The following is an 18,458-nucleotide window of genomic DNA, read 5'->3' as shown; positions in this document are numbered from 1 at the left end:
AATGAGTGAAGTACTATTCTAAAGGGCGTGTATAGGTTGATTCCATGGAATAATGTTTGTTAACACTGTTTTTTCTTCAGACGGAGCAAAATTTGATGTTCGTCGTCTAAAACTTCAAGTTCAGCTTGCTTGTCTGTTCCAGAAATGAGATTTGATTTCAGCATTGCATAAATGTTTTCTCCTGGACATTCTCCCTATCTAAATACAAAAAATTGTGGATGTTGAATTGCACTAGGAATGGATATGGGACAAGGAGAATGAAAGGGAGACGAAGGTGACGCCTGAAGCCCTAAATGGAAGAGGGTGACGCCTGAAACCCTAAATGGAGGAAGGTGATGGGAAAAGGTGACGCTTAAAACCCTAAATGGAAGAAGGTGATGCCTGTACGCCTAAACAGACGAAGGTGACGCCTGAAGCCCTAAATGGAAGAAGGTGACGCCTGAGACCCTAAATGGAAGAAGGTGACGCGAAAGGTGACGCCTGAGACCCTAAATGGAAGAAGGTGACGTGAAAGGTGACGCCTGAGACCCTAAATGGAAGAAGGTGACGGGAAAAGGTGACGCCTGAAACCATAAAGACAGGAAGGTGACGCCTGAAAGCGGACAGGACCGCGCCCAGAAAAGGAAAAACAATGCATGGGACAAAGAAAAGCTGGAGCTGACAGTGCCAAGGGAAAATAATGGCGGATGGGAAAAAAAAGAAGTGTGATGGACAGCCACTTACCACACCTCATGGGAAAAAGAAGGGGGGACGCTGACAGCGCAAAGGGAAAAAAATGGCAGATGGGAAGAAAAAGGGAGGGTGACGGACAGCCACTTACGTGATGGACTTCCTTTTGCGGAGAGGGTGACGGGGTGACGCTTACAGGGGTGGAGATGTAGAAGCAGATAGATAGGTCCCAAACTTCAATCTCTTGCTGAGCGCGAGTATGTTGATCCATGCAACTCCCGCTTTGCATTTGCCGACCTGCGTATCCAACTTCTGCGTCAGCTTGGCAACGTCATTGTCAAGTACCAGCGGGACTAAGGGTCTATTGTCGAGGTGGAGATTCGTCGTTTCTCCGTCCTGATAGACGTTTTCGTGTTAAATTTAGGTAAGTTCTGCTTCTCTTCTTGCGCATATTTGACTTACCTCTGCATTGGCAGTCTTGCTGCCTCCTCCTTTCGTTCTTTTGGGCATTTATACAGATAAAGTTCTTGAATGTGCGTATCGTAGGTGGTGGTATGTCTCTTAGATGGATTCCTATCGTTATCCGGCTCCCTTTGCCCTACGCCCTTATGTTCCTACTCCCTCCGACCTTCGCCTTCGCCTCATGTCTCAATTGTTTCATGTCCGCGATGATCAGACTACGATGTCACGTGATATTTTGTTTAATTCATTTTATTATGTAATATATACATATTCTAATCTATTCTTTGTTATTTCCGCCCTCGCCACGGTTGTGTGGGCGGACATATGTGACTGTCTTACTAAATATATAGAAAGATTAATATATATGTTGTGTCTTATATGATGTCCGCCCATGCCACCGTTGTCTATGCGGAAGTGGGTATACAATAAGGTGTACATGTGTGGATATGAATGGATGTATAAGGTCATATATCAGTATGTATGTACGTACTATACACTTTACACCTTATTATATACCCACTTCCGCATAGACAACGGTGGCATGGGCGGACATCATATAAGACACAACATATATATTAATCTTTCTATATATTTAGTAAGACAATCATGAATAAAGGGGCTACAATACCATACCTTGAGTGCATTTTTGTGCATTGTATCATCATCATTTTGAATGAATTATTTTTACAATCACCCTCAACTTTAGTTTCAAAGGCCTTAGGGTCAACAAAACCATACATTTAACCGAACCTATTTACAAATATCCTTTATAATGTATGACAACACTCGCAACTGATAAAATGAAGGTGAACTGCGTTCACACACTTGATTGTGGAAAAGCAATGAGCTCAACGCACAAGTTTCAGTGCCTGTAAGTCGGTCACATATGCCTACAGCCGCAAGTACCTTTGAAACCTCCAAACAGGTGTCGTGGGATGCTACGGAACATGCAGCTTCCCGGAACCCTGTAGTATGATACACGTCATCTGGAATGGTCGGGATGACTTGAGTAAAACGACAAGTATCTTGCTCGTCCGTGCTGAACCTACGCTACTTACAAAAGCCGGGTATAGACCAGGCATCACTAACAAACAATAACTTCATTGACGAACGTTGCCTACTCCCAGCGTGGAGGTCGGATGTACAGTATGAGATGTTCGCCTTTTTGGTCCAAAACATTAGTTCTGTCGCACTTTCTGGATGTGCGAATTACTCACGAAATAGTAGAAGTACTCTTGATACTCCAGTCGTAATCAATAGCACCGTAGTGCTTCAGAACAACATCGGCAAGCTCATCGCCTAATATATGATTCAGTACCAAGCCACTGCACGCCACGACTTCATACCAAGTGCTTTGTTTTAGATTTAGCGTAAGGATGACCGGAATGAGTGGTAGAACAAACCGGGAGTAGAATGGAGGCGAGGTGACAAAGGGAGCCAGTCTAAAGTTGAAACGTTGTCATAGTTAGTTGGTAGAATCCAGTGTACGTGGTGTAAACGATATTTATATTTACAAGCTGCTGAAGTCGACATCAAGTGCATGACGGAAATGATCTTGATATACGATTCAGATTTCAATTGAGCTGACATGGTGGAGGATGACTGAGTGTGTCGTTGAGAAGACAGGCGACGTATTGCCATAGGCTACAGCTGGTCGAATGGAAAATGAGATAGCTGAGCCGCTGGATATGAAGGCTAAGTGTCACAAAAATGTAGCAAGTAAAGTACGCCGTGCAGCCAGCAGCACAAGGTAGCTGCATAATCAAAGCCACCAGGGTATATAGGAAAGCAAGAGCTGAAAACGGTATATCAGAGCACGTGTATCAGCAAAAGAAAATTTGAAAGAAATACGGTAGTCCATCCGTCGTCACTCGCTCGCTCATATTCTCTCGGTGTAAGGCAACTTCACCACCAGTGAATCGTACCTGCCGCTATAAGAAAGTGCACATGTTGTGCCTGTCCCGTTCGCAACGCCAGAGCTCGTGTATATCAGGATGTGGTGTTTGTCACAAGATGTGTTGAGTCTTTGACTCAGTGACTCGACTCAGACCAAGTACTAAACACTACCAATTAGGTAAGCATTCAATAAACGATCAGATATCGATCAGAACTTAGAAGGCTGCGATTGAATGATTCTTTCAACTTCTGAGGTACACACTGGGAGTAGTACCATTCTTTGACTAAGGAACCACCATCCAAGTCTCGAGATCTCAACAACGGTCCGTTCTTGTTTGTCTCGCAATCAAACAAAAGCTCGCGAGTCGTACAACTTGATGTTGTGCGAGCCTAAGTGGTGTTGAAAGACAGGCTAGCACTACCAGATGCATTGTTCCCCTGGTCAGTAGTGTCGGGTCCCGGGGATTCGATTCAGCCTGGGCTTTATGTAATTAACACTTAGTCCCTCCGGTTAGGTTGTGTACTAGTATTTTAATTTTCTTGATTGAGTAACCATTATGTCTAACCAACTTCTATTTGACAGCCATGGGACCGAACAAAAAAATGCATTTATGTTGACAAGCTTCGAGTTTCGGCGTGCTTTCGTCCCCTCCTTAGTCTTTACTACATTATTGAAATTGAGATGTCATCGAGACCTGACAGCTTGGCAGAGGTCTCTTTGGCTACTCCTGACACTCTTTTGAACAGTAGTACTAATCACCCTCCTGGGATTTCAACTTCCGAGACAGCAACTCCCTGCGAGTCCTTCATCTACACTTCATACAATTCTTCTCCACTATTACCATCTCAACACTCAGGTCCTTATGGAGAGGAAATCAAATCCTCGCCCCATTCGAAGAAGGGTGCTGCATATGTACGCCCCGTTCTATTGTTTCTCTCCACTGTTCTAGTAGCAGTTGCGGTGGTGGTACCAGTCTACTTTGTTGTAATCAAACACCAGCATCATGAGTCGGACATAACCAAAGGAACAAGTTCTTCAAACCCTTCGTCCGTTGGTTCTCACGCCGGCCCAACTTACGGGGCAAATGGTTCTACGGTCACAACCTCGGACGGATCGACTTTCACGTACATTAATCCATTCGGAGGATATTGTAAGTAGATTTGTGCTTGCATGACAGGAATTTCTGAAACATTTCATATGATATCGCTTGCTTTATTCTCCCGTTCAAGCTGCTGATACAATGCTCACAGGGATAGATGATCCCAATGATCCGTTTAACGACGGTGCACGTCCTAACTCATGGACGCCACCGCTGAATGAAAGTTGGGTCTGGGGCACAAATAAAGTTTACGGGTAAGCCTAATTGGCACGGTGTAATTTTCTATGAGAGTCTCACATTTGCGAGTTCCTAGCGTAAATATCGGCGGCCTCTTCGTTCTTGAGCCGTTCATTTCGCCCGCTTTATTCGAGAGATATCCAGAAGCCATCGATGAATGGTCACTAAGCACACTCATGGCCGCAGACACCTCCAATGGCGGATTAAGCCAGATTGAGGATCATTACAACACGTTCATCGTAAGCTCATCACCATGTCGTATGAGACGTTAATCAAATCGATCATCGCAGACCGAACAGGACATCGCAGAAATTGCCGGCGCTGGCTTGAATTGGATACGTTTGCCCATACCCTTTTGGGCCATCGAAAAGTGGGATTTTGAGCCTTTCCTAGAGCAGGTTTGCTGGCCGTAAGTGATGGTGTGAGCATCCCAATTCACGCACTAACGTGTGATGCTGTAATTTTGTTCAGGTATATCTTACGAGTTCTTCAATGGGCACGGAAGTATGGCCTTCGAGTCAATCTTGATCTTCACACAATTCCCGGCTCTCAGAATGGTATGCTGTGTCTCCGAAATCGCTGTTGGGTAATCTAACCTACTGCTTAGGTTTCAACCACTCCGGCAAGTTTGGGAAGATCAACTTTCTCAACGGAGTTATGGGTGTTGCAAACGCTCAGCGCGCTCTTGGTTACATAAGGATTATTGCTGAATTCATTTCCCAACCTGAGTGGAGGAACGTTGTACCGGTCTTTGGCATCATGAATGAAGCTAGGGTTGCTGTCATCGGCATGGATCAGATGACATCTTTGTAAGTTCTTGCCACGTTATATTCTGTTTGTAGTCCTCAAATGATATGTCAGCTACATGCAAGCCCACGATATGATTCGCAACATTACGGGTTATGGGGAAGGGAATGGGCCGTATATTGCAATCCATGATGGCTTCCAAGGTCTCTCGACTTGGGCAGGGTTCTTGGAGGGATCGGATCGGATCATCTTGGACACTCACCCTTATTTCGCTTTCAGCGGTAATTCCAACCCCGCGCCGATAGCGACAGGAACTGGTGTGGATGCTGGTGGAATTTGGCCAGCCCTAGCTTGCTCGAGGTGGGGGACTGAGATGAATGCTAGGTAATCGCTGAGATTGTGACTTATTATCAAGCTAATACGTGTCTGGCAGTCAAACAGGGTTTGGTGTCACCTTCGCCGGCGAATTCAGTAATGGCTTCAATGATTGCGGACTGTACCTCAATGGGGTGGGGAACGCACAAGATGTGGCGCCGTCATGCTCTCTCTATTTAGACTCATCGCAGTGGAATGATACCATGAAGGCTGGGCTCCAGCAATTGGCATTAGCGAGCATGGACGCCCTTCAGGACTGGTTTTTCTGGACCTGGAAGGTAAGCATCGTAAATTTCGACCTTTTCATCGAACAGAAGAATTGAGTGTGTTTCGAAATTATTATCTAGATTGGGCCGTCATCTAATAATACAATTGCGGCTCCACTCTGGTCGTACCAGCTAGGATTGCAACAAGGATGGATGCCCACTGACCCTCGCATGGCTATTGGGACTTGCGCTGCACTAGGCGTTACCGCTCAACAGTTCGATGGTGTTTATGAGCCCTATCAGACCGGTGGGCCTGGTGCTGGGACAATCAATCCCGTCCTAGTATCTTCGTATGGCCAGTATCCACCCAAATCCATCAGTGGGCTTAGCGCGGGAGCTACACAATCTTTTCTTCCTACTTATACGTCGACAAGCGCCATCCCGACGCTGCCACCGCCTACCTTTACTCCAAGTCCTCCGAGTTCGGTCATCATTGGGAACGGATGGTTTGATTCATCTGATACTAGTCTGGCTGCCACAGAAGTCGCTGGATGTACATACCCTGATGCATGGGATGCCATCAGTGTTGCAATGCCCACTGCCCTTTGTCCTCCCACCGCGAGTGCTGGTGCCAGCGTAGTTGTCACCTCTGTCCCTGCACTCGCGACTTCATCACCGACTCCAGGACCTTAGGCATTCTTACTGGGGCTACAAATAGTATAGATATTAGCAAGCGACTCCTGAAATTACTTAGTGAGATGAGTACATTACCTTTAATACATATAATGTGAGATTCGAAGGCCAACACCCGGCAATTTCATATTTGATTGGATCGATACATTGCACTAGCTAGCTAGGTTCTCGCGCGGTATTGACTCGACTACTCGTTTCAATTTTTTTATATCATCATCTGCCTGGTCTTAAGTAGTCTCACGACGCTCTCCTCAAGGAATTGAAAGAACCCCCAAACATCTCTCCCACCCACCAATACCCATCGACCGTAGAAACATGAAAGCGTGAAGTCACATCCTGCAAGTCAGTGCATAAACGCAGGACATCCTCTACTCGCCAGCTCTGCGAAGATCCACTTTACTGAGTGGCATCTGTGGATTTTGGGGTCCAAGTTGAAGCAAGGATAGCAAAGTTACATGCGATAGTTCAAGCTTCAAATGTTCAAGTCTGAACCTACGGCGATTGTTCTACGTAATCCATCTCGTCAGAGTGCCCGTACATGAAAAAAGTGCAAAAAGGTAAAAGGTATACGGTGCCAATAGCTCCCTTTCCGACTACAGGTTTGTTTTCCTCTTGTGGGGGGGATCAGCTCCGGGTATTTCAATGTCAATCAGTTCTCTTGTCCACACCCATGTCATGGCCGGGAGGACGAGCGGTTTCCCCCCGTCGAAGCAGCACTCCGATGCCCCTCGCAACAAGACAAGTTTTCCATCCATCCACCCGCAGAATCTCATATGTCATGGAAGTGAGAGTTATAGCTCGCTCGTAATCTGAAATACAGGATTATTAGGAGTATCGGAATAGGCTGCACATGTCAGATACCGTGCCGGTCCACTATTTTTTCTTCCCTCCCTTGCCTTTCCCACCAGTCTTCCCTCCGTGCGAGGCGGCGGTAGAAACAGTGCCACTTTCAGCGCCAACAGCCGCACCCTGGGTTGCACCACCTCCTGCACCCCTCCGTTTTTTCCCTTGTGTATAGCTAGTTCGTTCAGACTTCTTCAACCATCTTTCTGGATCCGGTGGGGGCGACACGCCTGGTATGATCCCCTTCGGCACACGTTTTGTCCGCAATTTCTTTTGGGTTTCAACAGCCTCCGGCTTTTTCGTAGGTTCTTCCACAGGAGCGAGAATCGAAGCTGGTTGGGAGAGAACAGGTGGTGGCGCAGATTCTAACGTTGAGGCGATAGAGCTGGGGAGTTGAGACATAGCTTGCATAAATGTAGTTGTGATGAAATCCTGATGCGATTGGGAGGCTGGTAGATTGGTGAGAATGTCTGCATGTTCATCTGAAGACTAAGGGCGGTACATATACGTGAGTGAGTTGTCAACTACCTGCAAAGCGCGCAACGTACAGGATCAGCTGTTTCGAGAAGTTCGTTGTAGATGTCCAGGGATGACTGGTACGATCCTTGGCGATAGCTCTGGCAGATGAATTACTTACACCCTGATACTGAAAAGACACGACCAGATGCTTACCAACTGAGCCTCCAAGTGCATCGCGCCTCTCTGCTCTGCCTCTTTCCCAATGCTCTTTATTTCCTTTAGCAACTGGACAGAATCTTCTTCTCGCTGAAGACGATATAATGCGTATGACCGCTCAAATAAACACTGTTCATTTATTTCAGCGATAAGTATAAGGGCGGTGTCATACTGCTCGGTTTGAAGTAGCAGGAAGAGCTTCGTCCGTAGTGCATCGCGATCGCCTGGATCTAGACGCAGGACTTTATATTTCGTCAATATCGGATCATAAATTTTTTGAAACTGCATCACTGACTCTTATTGCATGTACGAATCGCATTTGTGAAGTGCCCACCATCAACTTGAGCGCAGAGGGAAGTAAACAGACGTTTTAGTCTGTCCGCTAGTGGAGCAGGCTGCTGCTTTTGTGGACGACGCTGTCTTGAGGGAGTCTTGGAAGACGTCTGGCCTGCCTTGGTTGGGACAGGTTTAGGCGGCATCTTTGGTCACGTCGGAGTCGTTGGCAGCGATGAATGTAGTCGTGACTCGTGAGCCACGTGTCACACTTCCTTTCTTGAATTAAATGTGACATAATCAACCCGATTCCCGTCACTGAATGAGAGTATTGTTCACCCGCTACCATCAGACAATGTCGACAAAATTGTGAGTTGTGTGCTATATCTCACTCATTTAGCCTTCAATAATGATATATAGGAAACCAGCAACCGACGCGAAACTTGATACTGACACCCGAGACCAGATGGACGCAGAACAAGAACCAGACTCTCAGCCTGCAAGAAAGCGGCCTCGCATTGACCTTGGTGTCGGCGAGCGCAAGCGAGGCAAGAGCATGTTTGGTATTGTTCTTGGAACGCTAAACAAGGCGAAGATTGAGGACAAGGAAAGGAATGCTAGTGAAGCAGTAAGCATAACCTGTACACGCGTTTTACTCATTGGAATGACGTATATGTTTCTTTTCAGGCTAAAAAGCGCCAGATGATAGACCAGCGGTTGCAAGCTAAGCTTCGCAAGGAGACTGACTCAGTTCGACGCTCTGAAGAAGCCAAGAAGGACAGGAACCTCGCAAATCGAAAGGAAGAAGAACTTCAACTCAAAGATTCAATCGTGCGTTTCACGTTAATATCCTTCATCTTTCGAGAGCCAACGACCTTATCTTTTAGTATAAGCTACGAAGAACGCATTTACCACTCTATTCTCACTTCCTATGTACATCTGACGACACCCAGTCCATTGATTCTATGGAAGACCAGCCATCATCAATAACTCTTCTAGCTTTGCCCACACGATCGCACCCTCCGCCCCTCTTTTATTTGCCTGCGATACTCACAGCAGCCCAGGAAGCATTTTTAGAAAAACGTAAATTCAAGGTGAGCTTAGTATCCGTAAATGCACTGCGGTAGATGGCATGATATCTACTTTCGCCATTGCATACATGAATCCGGTACTAATATATGCTACCTAGGTCAAGGAAGCAGCCGAATCCGAATGGTCCACCTTCCGCGGGGAGCGTACTGCCGGTATCGACGAAATTAAGGAGCTTCGACTACGTGTTGCCGATGAGGACGCAAGAAAGAAGAAGGAAAAGAAAGATGAAATCGAGGCAGACGAAAAAAATCAAATCAACAAGGACGAGGAAATGACCTCTGAGGAGCCTAAGACTTCTGAATCGAAGACGGAGGAGCGTGACTCAAAGACGGAGGCAAAATCCGAGGAACGCGAATCAAAGACGGAAGAAATGGAGGTAGATGTTGGTACTAAGGAGGAATCAGGCATGCGCGCAGACGATGAAGATGCAGTTGAATACTGATTTAGGTGAGTAAGTCGAAAGTTATAAAATTTGTTGGGCATTGATGATGGACCCTAGATCGAATAGTACAACTGTGCGTAATCATTTGAAGGTGGTACAGTATATTTTTTCTGTTCTAGGACACTCTTGTGCGCTCAACTTGTTGTTCTAGTTGTCACCTGTAGTTCGGTCAATATAATCAGGTGTCAGAATTGCTCATGATAACCGATGAGCCAATGGCTAGGGATGCATTTTCCCAATGCTAGGAGATGGTGTTATGGTGTCTATATCCATCAAGTTCAAAGTTGTTGATATCTGTCTCGGGCCAAGAGGTAGCTACGTACTTAGGGTTCAGGGTCCGGGACGGCCAAAAACTGGAATCGACACAGCAACCGTGGCAGGAACCATGCTGCATGATTATCACCCTACCAAGCCAAGGCCAACATTATCTCATCATGGTTTATTCCTATCTGTTGTGGCGGTCGCTATACTCACTCCCAAAACAGCATGACAGATATATTAGGATTGCACAGTGACCTGCCACCGGTGGTCGGATATTATTAACGCCTACAGCAAGTGTAATCACACATGATAGGTGTTGTTGCAGGCGGTGACAAGGTGCATATACCGATTGGCAGGCCACAACATTCTTCCTCTGAACGTGAGACGCTCCTCCAACAATCTCCAGCGTTAATTAAGAGCTGTATTTATTCTGACGTATTTAAGTAAGGATGCTTCACTAAGTATTGTGATCCATCTGGCCCCGCACGTTAAAGTGATAAGAAAAACGCCACCATCTTGTTTAGAGACCAACTAAAAGGTAAGTCCATGTGAAGTTAATAATTCTTTCTGTCTTGCTCATTCCGCAGCCAAGATTGGTAGCTTCCTCTACGCGCCAGACCGTTTGGTTGTTTGGCCGCCCCGTGCTGCACTGCCACCCGGTATGTTGCCTTGTGCGAGGTCATGACCGTCACCTTACCTGCGTATCTGTTGGCGCATCAGCCCCAGGACCGTTGGTCTGTGGACCAATCTGGGACTACGCCAACCTTTACCACTCCCGTGCATTACGTGCCACATACCAGCCCTCAGATCCCCTGGGTCGATAATCGCAGTTTTAAATCATCCTCGTGACCGTTTCACAGGATTCTTCAGCCAATCTGGAGTTTCCGATGATTTCGCCACGAATGATTATTGGCCTGGCCTGCCGTTAAGTGATACAGCTTGTTTCACTTACGATGACAACCAGCCATGACATACCATGCCGGTGGTTTTGAAGACCCTGGGCGGCAAATTCCTTTGCTGTTCGCCGATGGAAATGCCATGGCCATGGCCAGCCGGAGAACATTCCTTGAGAAATCTTGGAAGCGTTCACGGCGAATGAGAGCAGGTACTTGCAATATATCCTGTGAGCGACCAGCCATCATTTTCGGACCCAATGATATGCAATTGGAGGTCGGTTGAGGATGATGCCAGGTCAGTCGTAGCGGTAATTATTCCCCACATTTGACGTTCACGAAGAGTTCAGGACATCGAAACATCCATTATGATCCCGGAAACGACACATTATTCTAACCTCGGACGAGATTCGTTGACATATTAGATATAAAAAATGGGTATAACCACTCGCGTTACATTGAACGAAGTGGCGCGAAATGTGAATTTGACGTTATGACGTAGTAGAAAAGAGCGAATGATAGATCATAGTGATGATAGCAAGTGTCACAACAACTGACGAGCCCGTATGTGATTTGCGCCCTGCGCTCTGTGGTCTGCACGAAGGGGAAAATGAAGAACATTGAAGAAAATGCGTAATCCCGTGACGAATATGAAAAGCTCAGTTCCTCTTGATCCTGAGATGGGTCTCTCGAACGTGACGCCACGCACTGTCGCGCCGCATGTCCTGCTTGGTTGCATTGTCGCGTTTCCGGTATTTGCAACCTTGCCAACGACATACATTTGGCGCATTTTGAGCTCCTGCAAGATGGCTGCTCCTGAAATGCGTTTTGAATTTGTCCAACGGCCCTTCAAATCCACAAGTCTTGTTTTCTCCGACAAGCCAGTCACAAGAGAATATATCGGACGGTGAATGGTGAGTTCCGTGGGTATGAGATCTGCTACGACGCTGAGAGTTCTGGCGAGAACGTGAATTACGGTGAGGCAGATCTTCACGTGGTTGGATGGTTGGTTGACGATATGAAGGATGACTTATGTTGCCTCCATGACTTATATTGGGATATGACATTGCAGCTGAAGTTGAAGGTTGCGGCTCGCGTTGTGCTTGATACGCTTCATGATGATAGGTGGATGGATCAGGGTGGGACACTTCACGGGGGTAGTAGGAGGACGACTCTTGGTGGGAGCTAGAGGATGCATCTGAATTAGGCGAGGCGTATTGGGACGGATAAGTAGTATAGCCATCTGGACACTGCCTGTATATGGGGTACTTGTAAGCAAAGTAACTACTCATAGATGATGACGAAGGGCATACATTTGTTGTGGATAGGATGGCGAGTAATTTGCATCTGTAACCGGAATACCAGAATACCAAAAATCGACACCCCCCTGTGCGGTGTTATGGTGCTGGGTACCAGGATATATTGCGGGGTTGTGGACAGGACCGCTATAGGCCAAGCTGTGTTGAGGCCCGTATGTCGCCGGTATGAAATTGGTAGTTGAAATGTTTTGCGACGGAGCTATATTGTCCATTATGGTATGGGTGGTAGTAACTTCCTCCCTGTGGTAGGAGATGTCCGATTCCGGGTAACCATTCGTATAACCGGGGTGGATGAATGGGTTGAAGGGATAGTTCATCATATTCATATTGGCGGCGGAGCCAAAACCGGCACCGCTATTCGGTGAGGTAACAGTTGCCCTGGGGTTGGCCGATGTTGAGGAATCAGAGGGGGGGAAAGTCCAAGCGGGACGACTAGTTATGCTGTGAGATCTCTTTCATACGGAGGAAAAAGTAGACTAACTTAAAGCTTGACATTGTATTCAGGTGATCGCGATGATACAAACTGTCAGATACCGCGAGCTCATCGTCAAGGGGAGACAACGAGTTCTGTAGTGTGGAGGAAGACGCCGTTGAGAAAGATCAGTGTGACGGGGAAGAATATTCTTAGGACTCCCACCATTTCAGTATGAGGGGTTTCAACGAAGGTGTAATGAACAGTGTAACAGAGTATTGTCTGGAGCGTTATAAGGAAAAGAAAGAGAAGGGGGGAAGTGAAAAGGGTGCGCTCTGAACTAATAAATGCCCTATGATGACCACACAGCAACAGCCAATTCTCCGAGTTGGGGTACGGGCAAAGGCCTTGCCATCGTGGCCTAAGGCCAACCCGACCACCAGCCACCGACCACCAGCCAACAGGGTAGATAAATCGAAAGTTCTGTTCTAGAAGATATAACCGGCCAAGCCACCATCAAAAAAAACACGATCCAAGGATTAGGGGATCTAAAGATGGTAATGGATCCGACGACACCCGAACATTGGAACACGCTTTTCGAAGGTAAGAGTCTGGGACGTGAATCCAGCTGACAAGAGAAGAGCAAATAATAGCAGTATTCCCTCAGGGATGAAATGCTGTGTCAAGGAACATATGCAGTCAATGAATGCAGCATCATAATGACGCCTGATGCAAACGAGACCAACATGGCGAACAGAGGCAGCGGATAAGTGGGAGAAAAGTAATGAGATAAATAAAAGACGCTGAGCACCGAGCTCTGGTTTATTAGTATGTGCCTGCCGTACGATAAGGGCATGCGAAAGGAGATTTCCGAATGTCGTGATCATGGGAGCAGGAACTGTACGTGAACGTTTGGAGTCCATATGGGCTAGGTCAGCTAATTACTTACTGAAAGAACGGATGAAGGACGTAGTTCCTTGTATTTGTGAGACAAGTACCTAATCAGATATTAGCATCACGCACATGCAGGGCTCCTCATGGAGGCCAAAGGCGCATTTGAAAAAAAAACGTAACTTTGTGGAGCATTGGCAGCGTGGCAAACGCATGACCATGTTCCGCGAATAAGTTAATTACCAACCCAGCGCTTATACTACTAGTAGCGGTCCTCTTCGCGGCGAGCAAAATAGCTGCGCCGTGTTATACCTTCAGTCTGCTTTGTATCGTTTCTTATGCGGAGAAAAAAACGACCAACAGTGGCCATTTCTGACCTAGAGTTGAAGATTGAATTGGTCGATTGATCGGCTGATAACGTTCTCGAAGAGAGATTAATGTAGAAGTGTCGATCATTGGTAAATCATTCATATTTTTCCAGGAGTATCCAGCGCAGACCACCAAGTGCCCTCGAGAGACTGTTGCCCTTCCGTAGTTAGACTCGTGACCAGTCGGTCTAATGAGGCAAGCCGTCGATTAGACAGACTGGTAAATCTGGGTTTGAATTTGGATAGTGCGCGGGTTCGTCAGGTAACGTGATCTGTAGCCAATGGGAAAACTGAAAATTTTGACGTGAATACTAAAATTATTGTTTGAAATTTTGAAATTTGACGCAACGCGTCGCGTCAAATGCATGTATCTGCGCTACAACTTCAATGGATGTGAATGCTGTCATTCAAGCAGTGCGACAAGCATCATTAGATGGTCTAGATTCCTTCGCTCGCTCGCTGATAGGAGAACGGCTTCCTACCGACTACATTCAATCACTCAGTAACACAGACAGAACAGATGCACTTCGTGCTTGCTTGCTTGTGTACATCCTTACAGCAACTTTGATCGTGCCACGAGAGTTTCAACTGGAGGCTGCTCTTGCAACACTCAACGGCCGCGACAGTGTAATAACAGCAGGTACAGGCTGTGGGAAGACACTGTGTCTCATCCTGCCAATTATCCTCCGTCCTGACACCATCAGTATGACGATTTCGCCGCTGAAACGCCTCCAGATTACCCAGGTCAGACCAAAATTTGGCTTTTTAGGTACTGAGTGCGACAAAGAGCTCACCAGGTGAAAGAGTGTCTGAAATATGGCATATCTACAATATCTATCAACGAGGACACTCCAAATGATGCATCACTATGGCAGGTACACCCAACATGAAAAGCTGTTGATTTCGCTGTGTAAGGGGATACTTTAACTCATGTTTTCAATCAACAGTCAATTCGTACTGGGAAGTTCAACCATTTAATTGTTTCGCCAGAGCAATTGTTCATTTTCATCCCCTTCATTGTTGGGCCATCTTTCGGTCATCTTTTCTTCGACTTGGAGGAGAAAGTCCGAACAGCAGAGTGTTTCGAAGAGGCTGATTCAGTTCAATAGAGTATGGATCATAAATAGAGCTTGAATTCAAATAAAATGCTGCACTGCAGCAGCCGAAAAGAGTACTGGTCGTTTTCAGAGACGACAACTCGTCGACGAGCGACAGAACGTCATGATAATGTATGATCGAACAAAGTACATGAACTTAGCTACTGTCCCAAAAAGAACTTATCTGTCACGTTACCTGACGAACCCGCGCACTATCCAAATTCAAACCCAGATTTACCAGTCTGTCTAATCGACGGCTTGCCTCATTAGACAGACTGGTCACGAGTCTATTCCGTAGTAGCTATACTTCAAACGACAAAGTACGCGTGACGTAATGACATAATGACAAGACCTCGAAGAGTCGAAAACTTTGTCAACTTGAGTGGCTCCGACTCGGAGTGGTCCGGAACAAAGACCTCTTCACCACGAACTTCCAGGACAACTTTTTGGGGCTCAGCAATGTCAACAGCAACGACGATTCATTTACACGAAAGTCGTCACCTAAACCTTGACTCAATTTACAACTTGGGTCATTCACTACCATTTTTGCTTGTCCAGGTATCTGCCACCTGCGCTTATCTAAGTCAAGAATTTTATCAGTGCATACACCCTCCACCGCACCAAACTCCACTCGTCCGTAGCTCGTTACTCGCTTCTTCTTCGGTGATTGAAGGTGCGGTTTTGGCACCCACGCCTTCATACGACCACAATTGTCTTTTGCCAAAGCTCGCCCGCCTTCCCTCCACCAAATTCATTATACGTTTTCCTACCGACAACGCCAGACACGCTGTCACTGAGTTATTCAACACCGATATTTCCGGCCTTAACCACTCATATCTATCGGCGTCATCATCGCTATGCATTCAAAAACACGAGCCTGCGCCAATACCACCGTCATCATCCTCATACTCGCGAACACCAACAATGGCTTAGACGTGATGTCTGTTTCGGTATCCCTCGTTAAACTTGGACAAGCTTTAAAAAAACATGAAGACATGTCCCCTTCATTTTCTTTTCCTTGGAAGTAAAACTTTCTTATGTCTCCTTACGTCATGTGTTGTCTTGCGCTCTATCCTTCAGAAAGTATGGTCCATTCAACTGACGTTATTTAGTGAAGGTTGGATACCGCAAACTGTATTGGAGAAAGTTACGAATCTTTTAGGTATCATCGTCTTCATTGTCCTACTTTTGGCTGACTTCGTTGTCCTACTCATCGAGCTCGCAGTCTTTGCGCACGGCATCTATTTATAACCCCAGGGCCCGTGAACGGCGTCATCTATTTGTATCTTGCCCATAACCCTTGACACCATTGACCAATCCCACTCTCCTGTCTGGGACCTGCAGCCTACATAGCCACGTCGTCGCTGCCGGTTGATTTCTTTTTTTTTTGGAACAACGCATCAAGATCAGGCAGTACGTGACCGTCCCCATCGCGCTCGCAGTCGGCATCCCCTCGTTGTCTCTTCCCATCAATGCTATTACGACTATCGACGCGGCCTTCACATTCTTTTTTCAGTGATTTCCACTGCATCCCATATTATTTCTCCTTCTGCTTACAGCTCCACCTCATAGATACTGCCCTACTATATATCAATATCCACATACATGTTCCTCTCATTGGTAGTCATAATTTTATATTGCATTCCCATCTCATCCAGCAAACCAGAGACATGTGAATTCAACCTGGTTTACGATTAAAATCTCATCATGTAAAGGACAAAACACTGTCAAGGGGTGGCAGACACGAGGGAAATAGCGGCATGAGGATGAAGAAGCTAAAGGGTGATATATGAAGCGCTGCCCCAAGGAATTGCGCTCGACCAGAAGCATCGATGCGAAGACCCCAGTCGAGGTTACAGCGTCTGTCTCAGTGACGTGTATGTGGCAGAACAGCACAGAATGGGTACACGCGAGGGTGAACTTCAACTTCAATGAGAATAACAAGGAAATATGCTTACCGAGCGGTGGTTGAGGTCTGGGTTTGATGTAATTGCTCCGTTCAGGACTCGTGTTTCCCATCTTCCTAAAGCAAGAAGTGGCAGGAAGGCCCCGGCGCAAAGTCGGCGTGAGCTTTTGGAGCGTAGAGGCAGTGCAAGGCCTCATGAGGTTGTAGTTGCAATTGGGCCTAACGCGTGCATGACGGACCTTGCTTTTCGACTGCCACCTGTGCTTGAGCTGAAAGGCGTATGATGTTGAGCAGTAGACCAATATAATTAATGTTGGTCGGGCCGTCACCCAAATCATAGTCATGTCCGTCGTCATGTGGGGAAGTATTAGTTTGGCGCCAACAGTGGGACTTGGGTACCAGTGCGTCTTCGCCATCGTGCTGTATCGCGATGTCTCGAATAGCCACGGCCTGAGGGAGGGCCGCAATGCGCATGGGGTGGTAGTACAAGCGCAACTTGAACTTCGGCGCATTACGCAACTTACATATATTGCGACTTCCATTATTGAATATTGCAACGTCGGACTTTTCATGCACGCAAAGTTGCTAATTCCCCATGTCACGATCATCTGCCATCATCATTATCTATGAGTAGCCATCTTGCTCACAGGTACCCCATATACAGGTATCACTTACCGAAGAAGAACTTCAACTCAAAGATTCAATCGTGCGTTTCACGTTAATACCCTTCATCTTTCGAGAGCCAGCGACCTTATCTTGCAGTATAAGCTACGGTAACCTAGGTCAAGGAAGCAGCCGGATCCGAATGGTCCACCTTCCGCGGGGAGCGTACTGCCGGTATCGACAAAATTAAGGAGCTCCGACTACGTATTGCTGATGAGGACGCAAGAAGGAAGAAGGAAGAAGGAAGAAGGAAGAAGGAAGAAGGAAAACACAGACGAAATCGAGGCAGACGAAAAAAAAATTCAAATCAACAAGGACGAAGAAATGACCTCTGAGGAGTCTAAACCTTCTGAATCGAAGGCGGGGGAGCGTGACTCTAAGACAGAAGAAAAAACGGAGGAACGCGAATCAAAGACGGAAGAAATGGAGGTAGACGTTGGTACTAGGAGGAATCAGGCATGCACGCAGACGATGAAGATGCAGTTAAATACTGATTTATGTGAGTGAGTCCAAGGCGCTTTGTCGAGCATTACTGATGGACCCTAGATTGAATAGTACAACTGTGCGTAATTAATTTGAAGGTGGTACAGTACATTTCTTTCCTGTCTGGAACACTCAACTTGTTGTTCTAGTTGTCACCTGTAGTTCGCTAAATATAATCAGGTGTCAGATTTGCTCATGATGACTGATGAGCCAATGATCAAGCTTAAGGATGCATTCTCCCAACGCTAGGAGATGGTGATATGGTGTCGATATCCATGATGTTCGAATACGCCGCTTCTTGTTCCGGGCTAAGTGGAACAAACCATGACGAGATATTGTTGACGTTAACCTGGTTGGGTGACACATGCAGCATGGCTCCTATCACGGTTGCTGTGTTGGCTCTAGTCTGATCGTTGATTTTGGCCATTTCGAAGTCTGGACCCTAAGTACGCAGC

General features: G+C 46.6%; 6 protein-coding genes across 6 annotated transcripts; 3 read left to right on the top strand and 3 right to left on the bottom strand.

Moving 5' to 3' along the window:
• Positions 1-3,709: 3,709 nt before the first annotated feature.
• On the top strand, positions 3,710-6,385 carry HD556DRAFT_1245289 (glycoside hydrolase family 5 protein; the record flags this gene model as incomplete). Its single annotated transcript, XM_041298522.1, has 9 exons — positions 3,710-4,178; positions 4,279-4,381; positions 4,441-4,603; positions 4,655-4,773; positions 4,836-4,921; positions 4,972-5,173; positions 5,226-5,495; positions 5,545-5,764; positions 5,834-6,385. The coding sequence occupies 9 exons, from the start codon at positions 3,710-3,712 to the stop codon at positions 6,383-6,385; spliced, it is 2,184 nt and encodes a 727-aa protein (XP_041155632.1).
• An 840-nt stretch (positions 6,386-7,225) lies between these two features.
• Positions 7,226-8,431, bottom strand: HD556DRAFT_866454 (uncharacterized protein). Its single transcript, XM_041311881.1, has 4 exons — positions 8,199-8,431; positions 7,901-8,145; positions 7,777-7,845; positions 7,226-7,717 (listed from the first exon to the last, which is right to left on the bottom strand). The coding sequence occupies exons 1-4, from the start codon at positions 8,380-8,382 to the stop codon at positions 7,259-7,261; spliced, it is 957 nt and encodes a 318-aa protein (XP_041155631.1). The 5' UTR covers positions 8,383-8,431; the 3' UTR covers positions 7,226-7,258.
• A 71-nt stretch (positions 8,432-8,502) lies between these two features.
• Positions 8,503-9,787, top strand: HD556DRAFT_1404236 (uncharacterized protein). The gene is made up of 5 exons (XM_041303925.1): positions 8,503-8,545; positions 8,597-8,804; positions 8,864-9,007; positions 9,064-9,270; positions 9,366-9,787. Exons 1-5 carry the CDS (start codon positions 8,532-8,534, stop codon positions 9,708-9,710), a joined length of 918 nt encoding a protein of 305 aa, XP_041155630.1. The 5' UTR covers positions 8,503-8,531; the 3' UTR covers positions 9,711-9,787.
• A 1,447-nt stretch (positions 9,788-11,234) lies between these two features.
• Positions 11,235-12,678, bottom strand: HD556DRAFT_1497393 (uncharacterized protein; the record flags this gene model as incomplete). The annotated part of the gene is made up of 3 exons (XM_041308909.1): positions 11,235-12,118; positions 12,178-12,615; positions 12,665-12,678. 3 exons carry the CDS (start codon positions 12,676-12,678, stop codon positions 11,524-11,526), a joined length of 1,047 nt encoding a protein of 348 aa, XP_041155629.1. The 3' UTR covers positions 11,235-11,523.
• Positions 12,679-15,233: 2,555 nt separating this feature from the next.
• HD556DRAFT_866304 (uncharacterized protein) lies at positions 15,234-16,153 on the top strand. The gene has a single exon (XM_041311880.1). The coding sequence runs from the start codon at positions 15,294-15,296 to the stop codon at positions 15,882-15,884; it is 591 nt and encodes a 196-aa protein (XP_041155628.1). The 5' UTR covers positions 15,234-15,293; the 3' UTR covers positions 15,885-16,153.
• Positions 16,154-16,511: 358 nt separating this feature from the next.
• HD556DRAFT_866278 (uncharacterized protein) lies at positions 16,512-17,599 on the bottom strand. Its single transcript, XM_041311879.1, has one exon. It carries the CDS (start codon positions 17,463-17,465, stop codon positions 16,602-16,604), a length of 864 nt encoding a protein of 287 aa, XP_041155627.1. The 5' UTR covers positions 17,466-17,599; the 3' UTR covers positions 16,512-16,601.
• Between the last annotated feature and the right edge of the window lie 859 nt (positions 17,600-18,458).

This window comes from Suillus plorans (genome assembly GCF_016647745.1).
Source record: "Suillus plorans strain S12 chromosome Unknown HD556scaffold_69, whole genome shotgun sequence".
NCBI classification, from domain to species: Eukaryota; Fungi; Basidiomycota; class Agaricomycetes; order Boletales; family Suillaceae; genus Suillus; species Suillus plorans.
Note: the sequence above shows the minus strand (reverse complement) of the source record. Positions and strands in the feature narration are given on the sequence as shown.

Coding starts and splice junctions, on each gene's coding strand:
- HD556DRAFT_866454 (XM_041311881.1), bottom strand. CDS start 8,382: ATGCCGCCTAAACCTGTCCCAACCAAGGCAGGCCAGACGTCTTCCAAG. Junction 8,146..8,198: donor GATTCGTACATGCAATAAGA/GTCAGTGATGCA, acceptor CGAAATATAAAG/TCCTGCGTCTAGATCCAGGC. Junction 7,846..7,900: donor TGCACTTGGAGGCTCAGTTG/GTAAGCATCTGG, acceptor TTCATCTGCCAG/AGCTATCGCCAAGGATCGTA.
- HD556DRAFT_1404236 (XM_041303925.1), top strand. Junction 8,805..8,863: donor AAAGGAATGCTAGTGAAGCA/GTAAGCATAACC, acceptor GTTTCTTTTCAG/GCTAAAAAGCGCCAGATGAT. Junction 9,271..9,365: donor TAGAAAAACGTAAATTCAAG/GTGAGCTTAGTA, acceptor TATGCTACCTAG/GTCAAGGAAGCAGCCGAATC.
- HD556DRAFT_866304 (XM_041311880.1), top strand. CDS start 15,294: ATGACAAGACCTCGAAGAGTCGAAAACTTTGTCAACTTGAGTGGCTCC.
- HD556DRAFT_866278 (XM_041311879.1), bottom strand. CDS start 17,465: ATGATCGTGACATGGGGAATTAGCAACTTTGCGTGCATGAAAAGTCCG.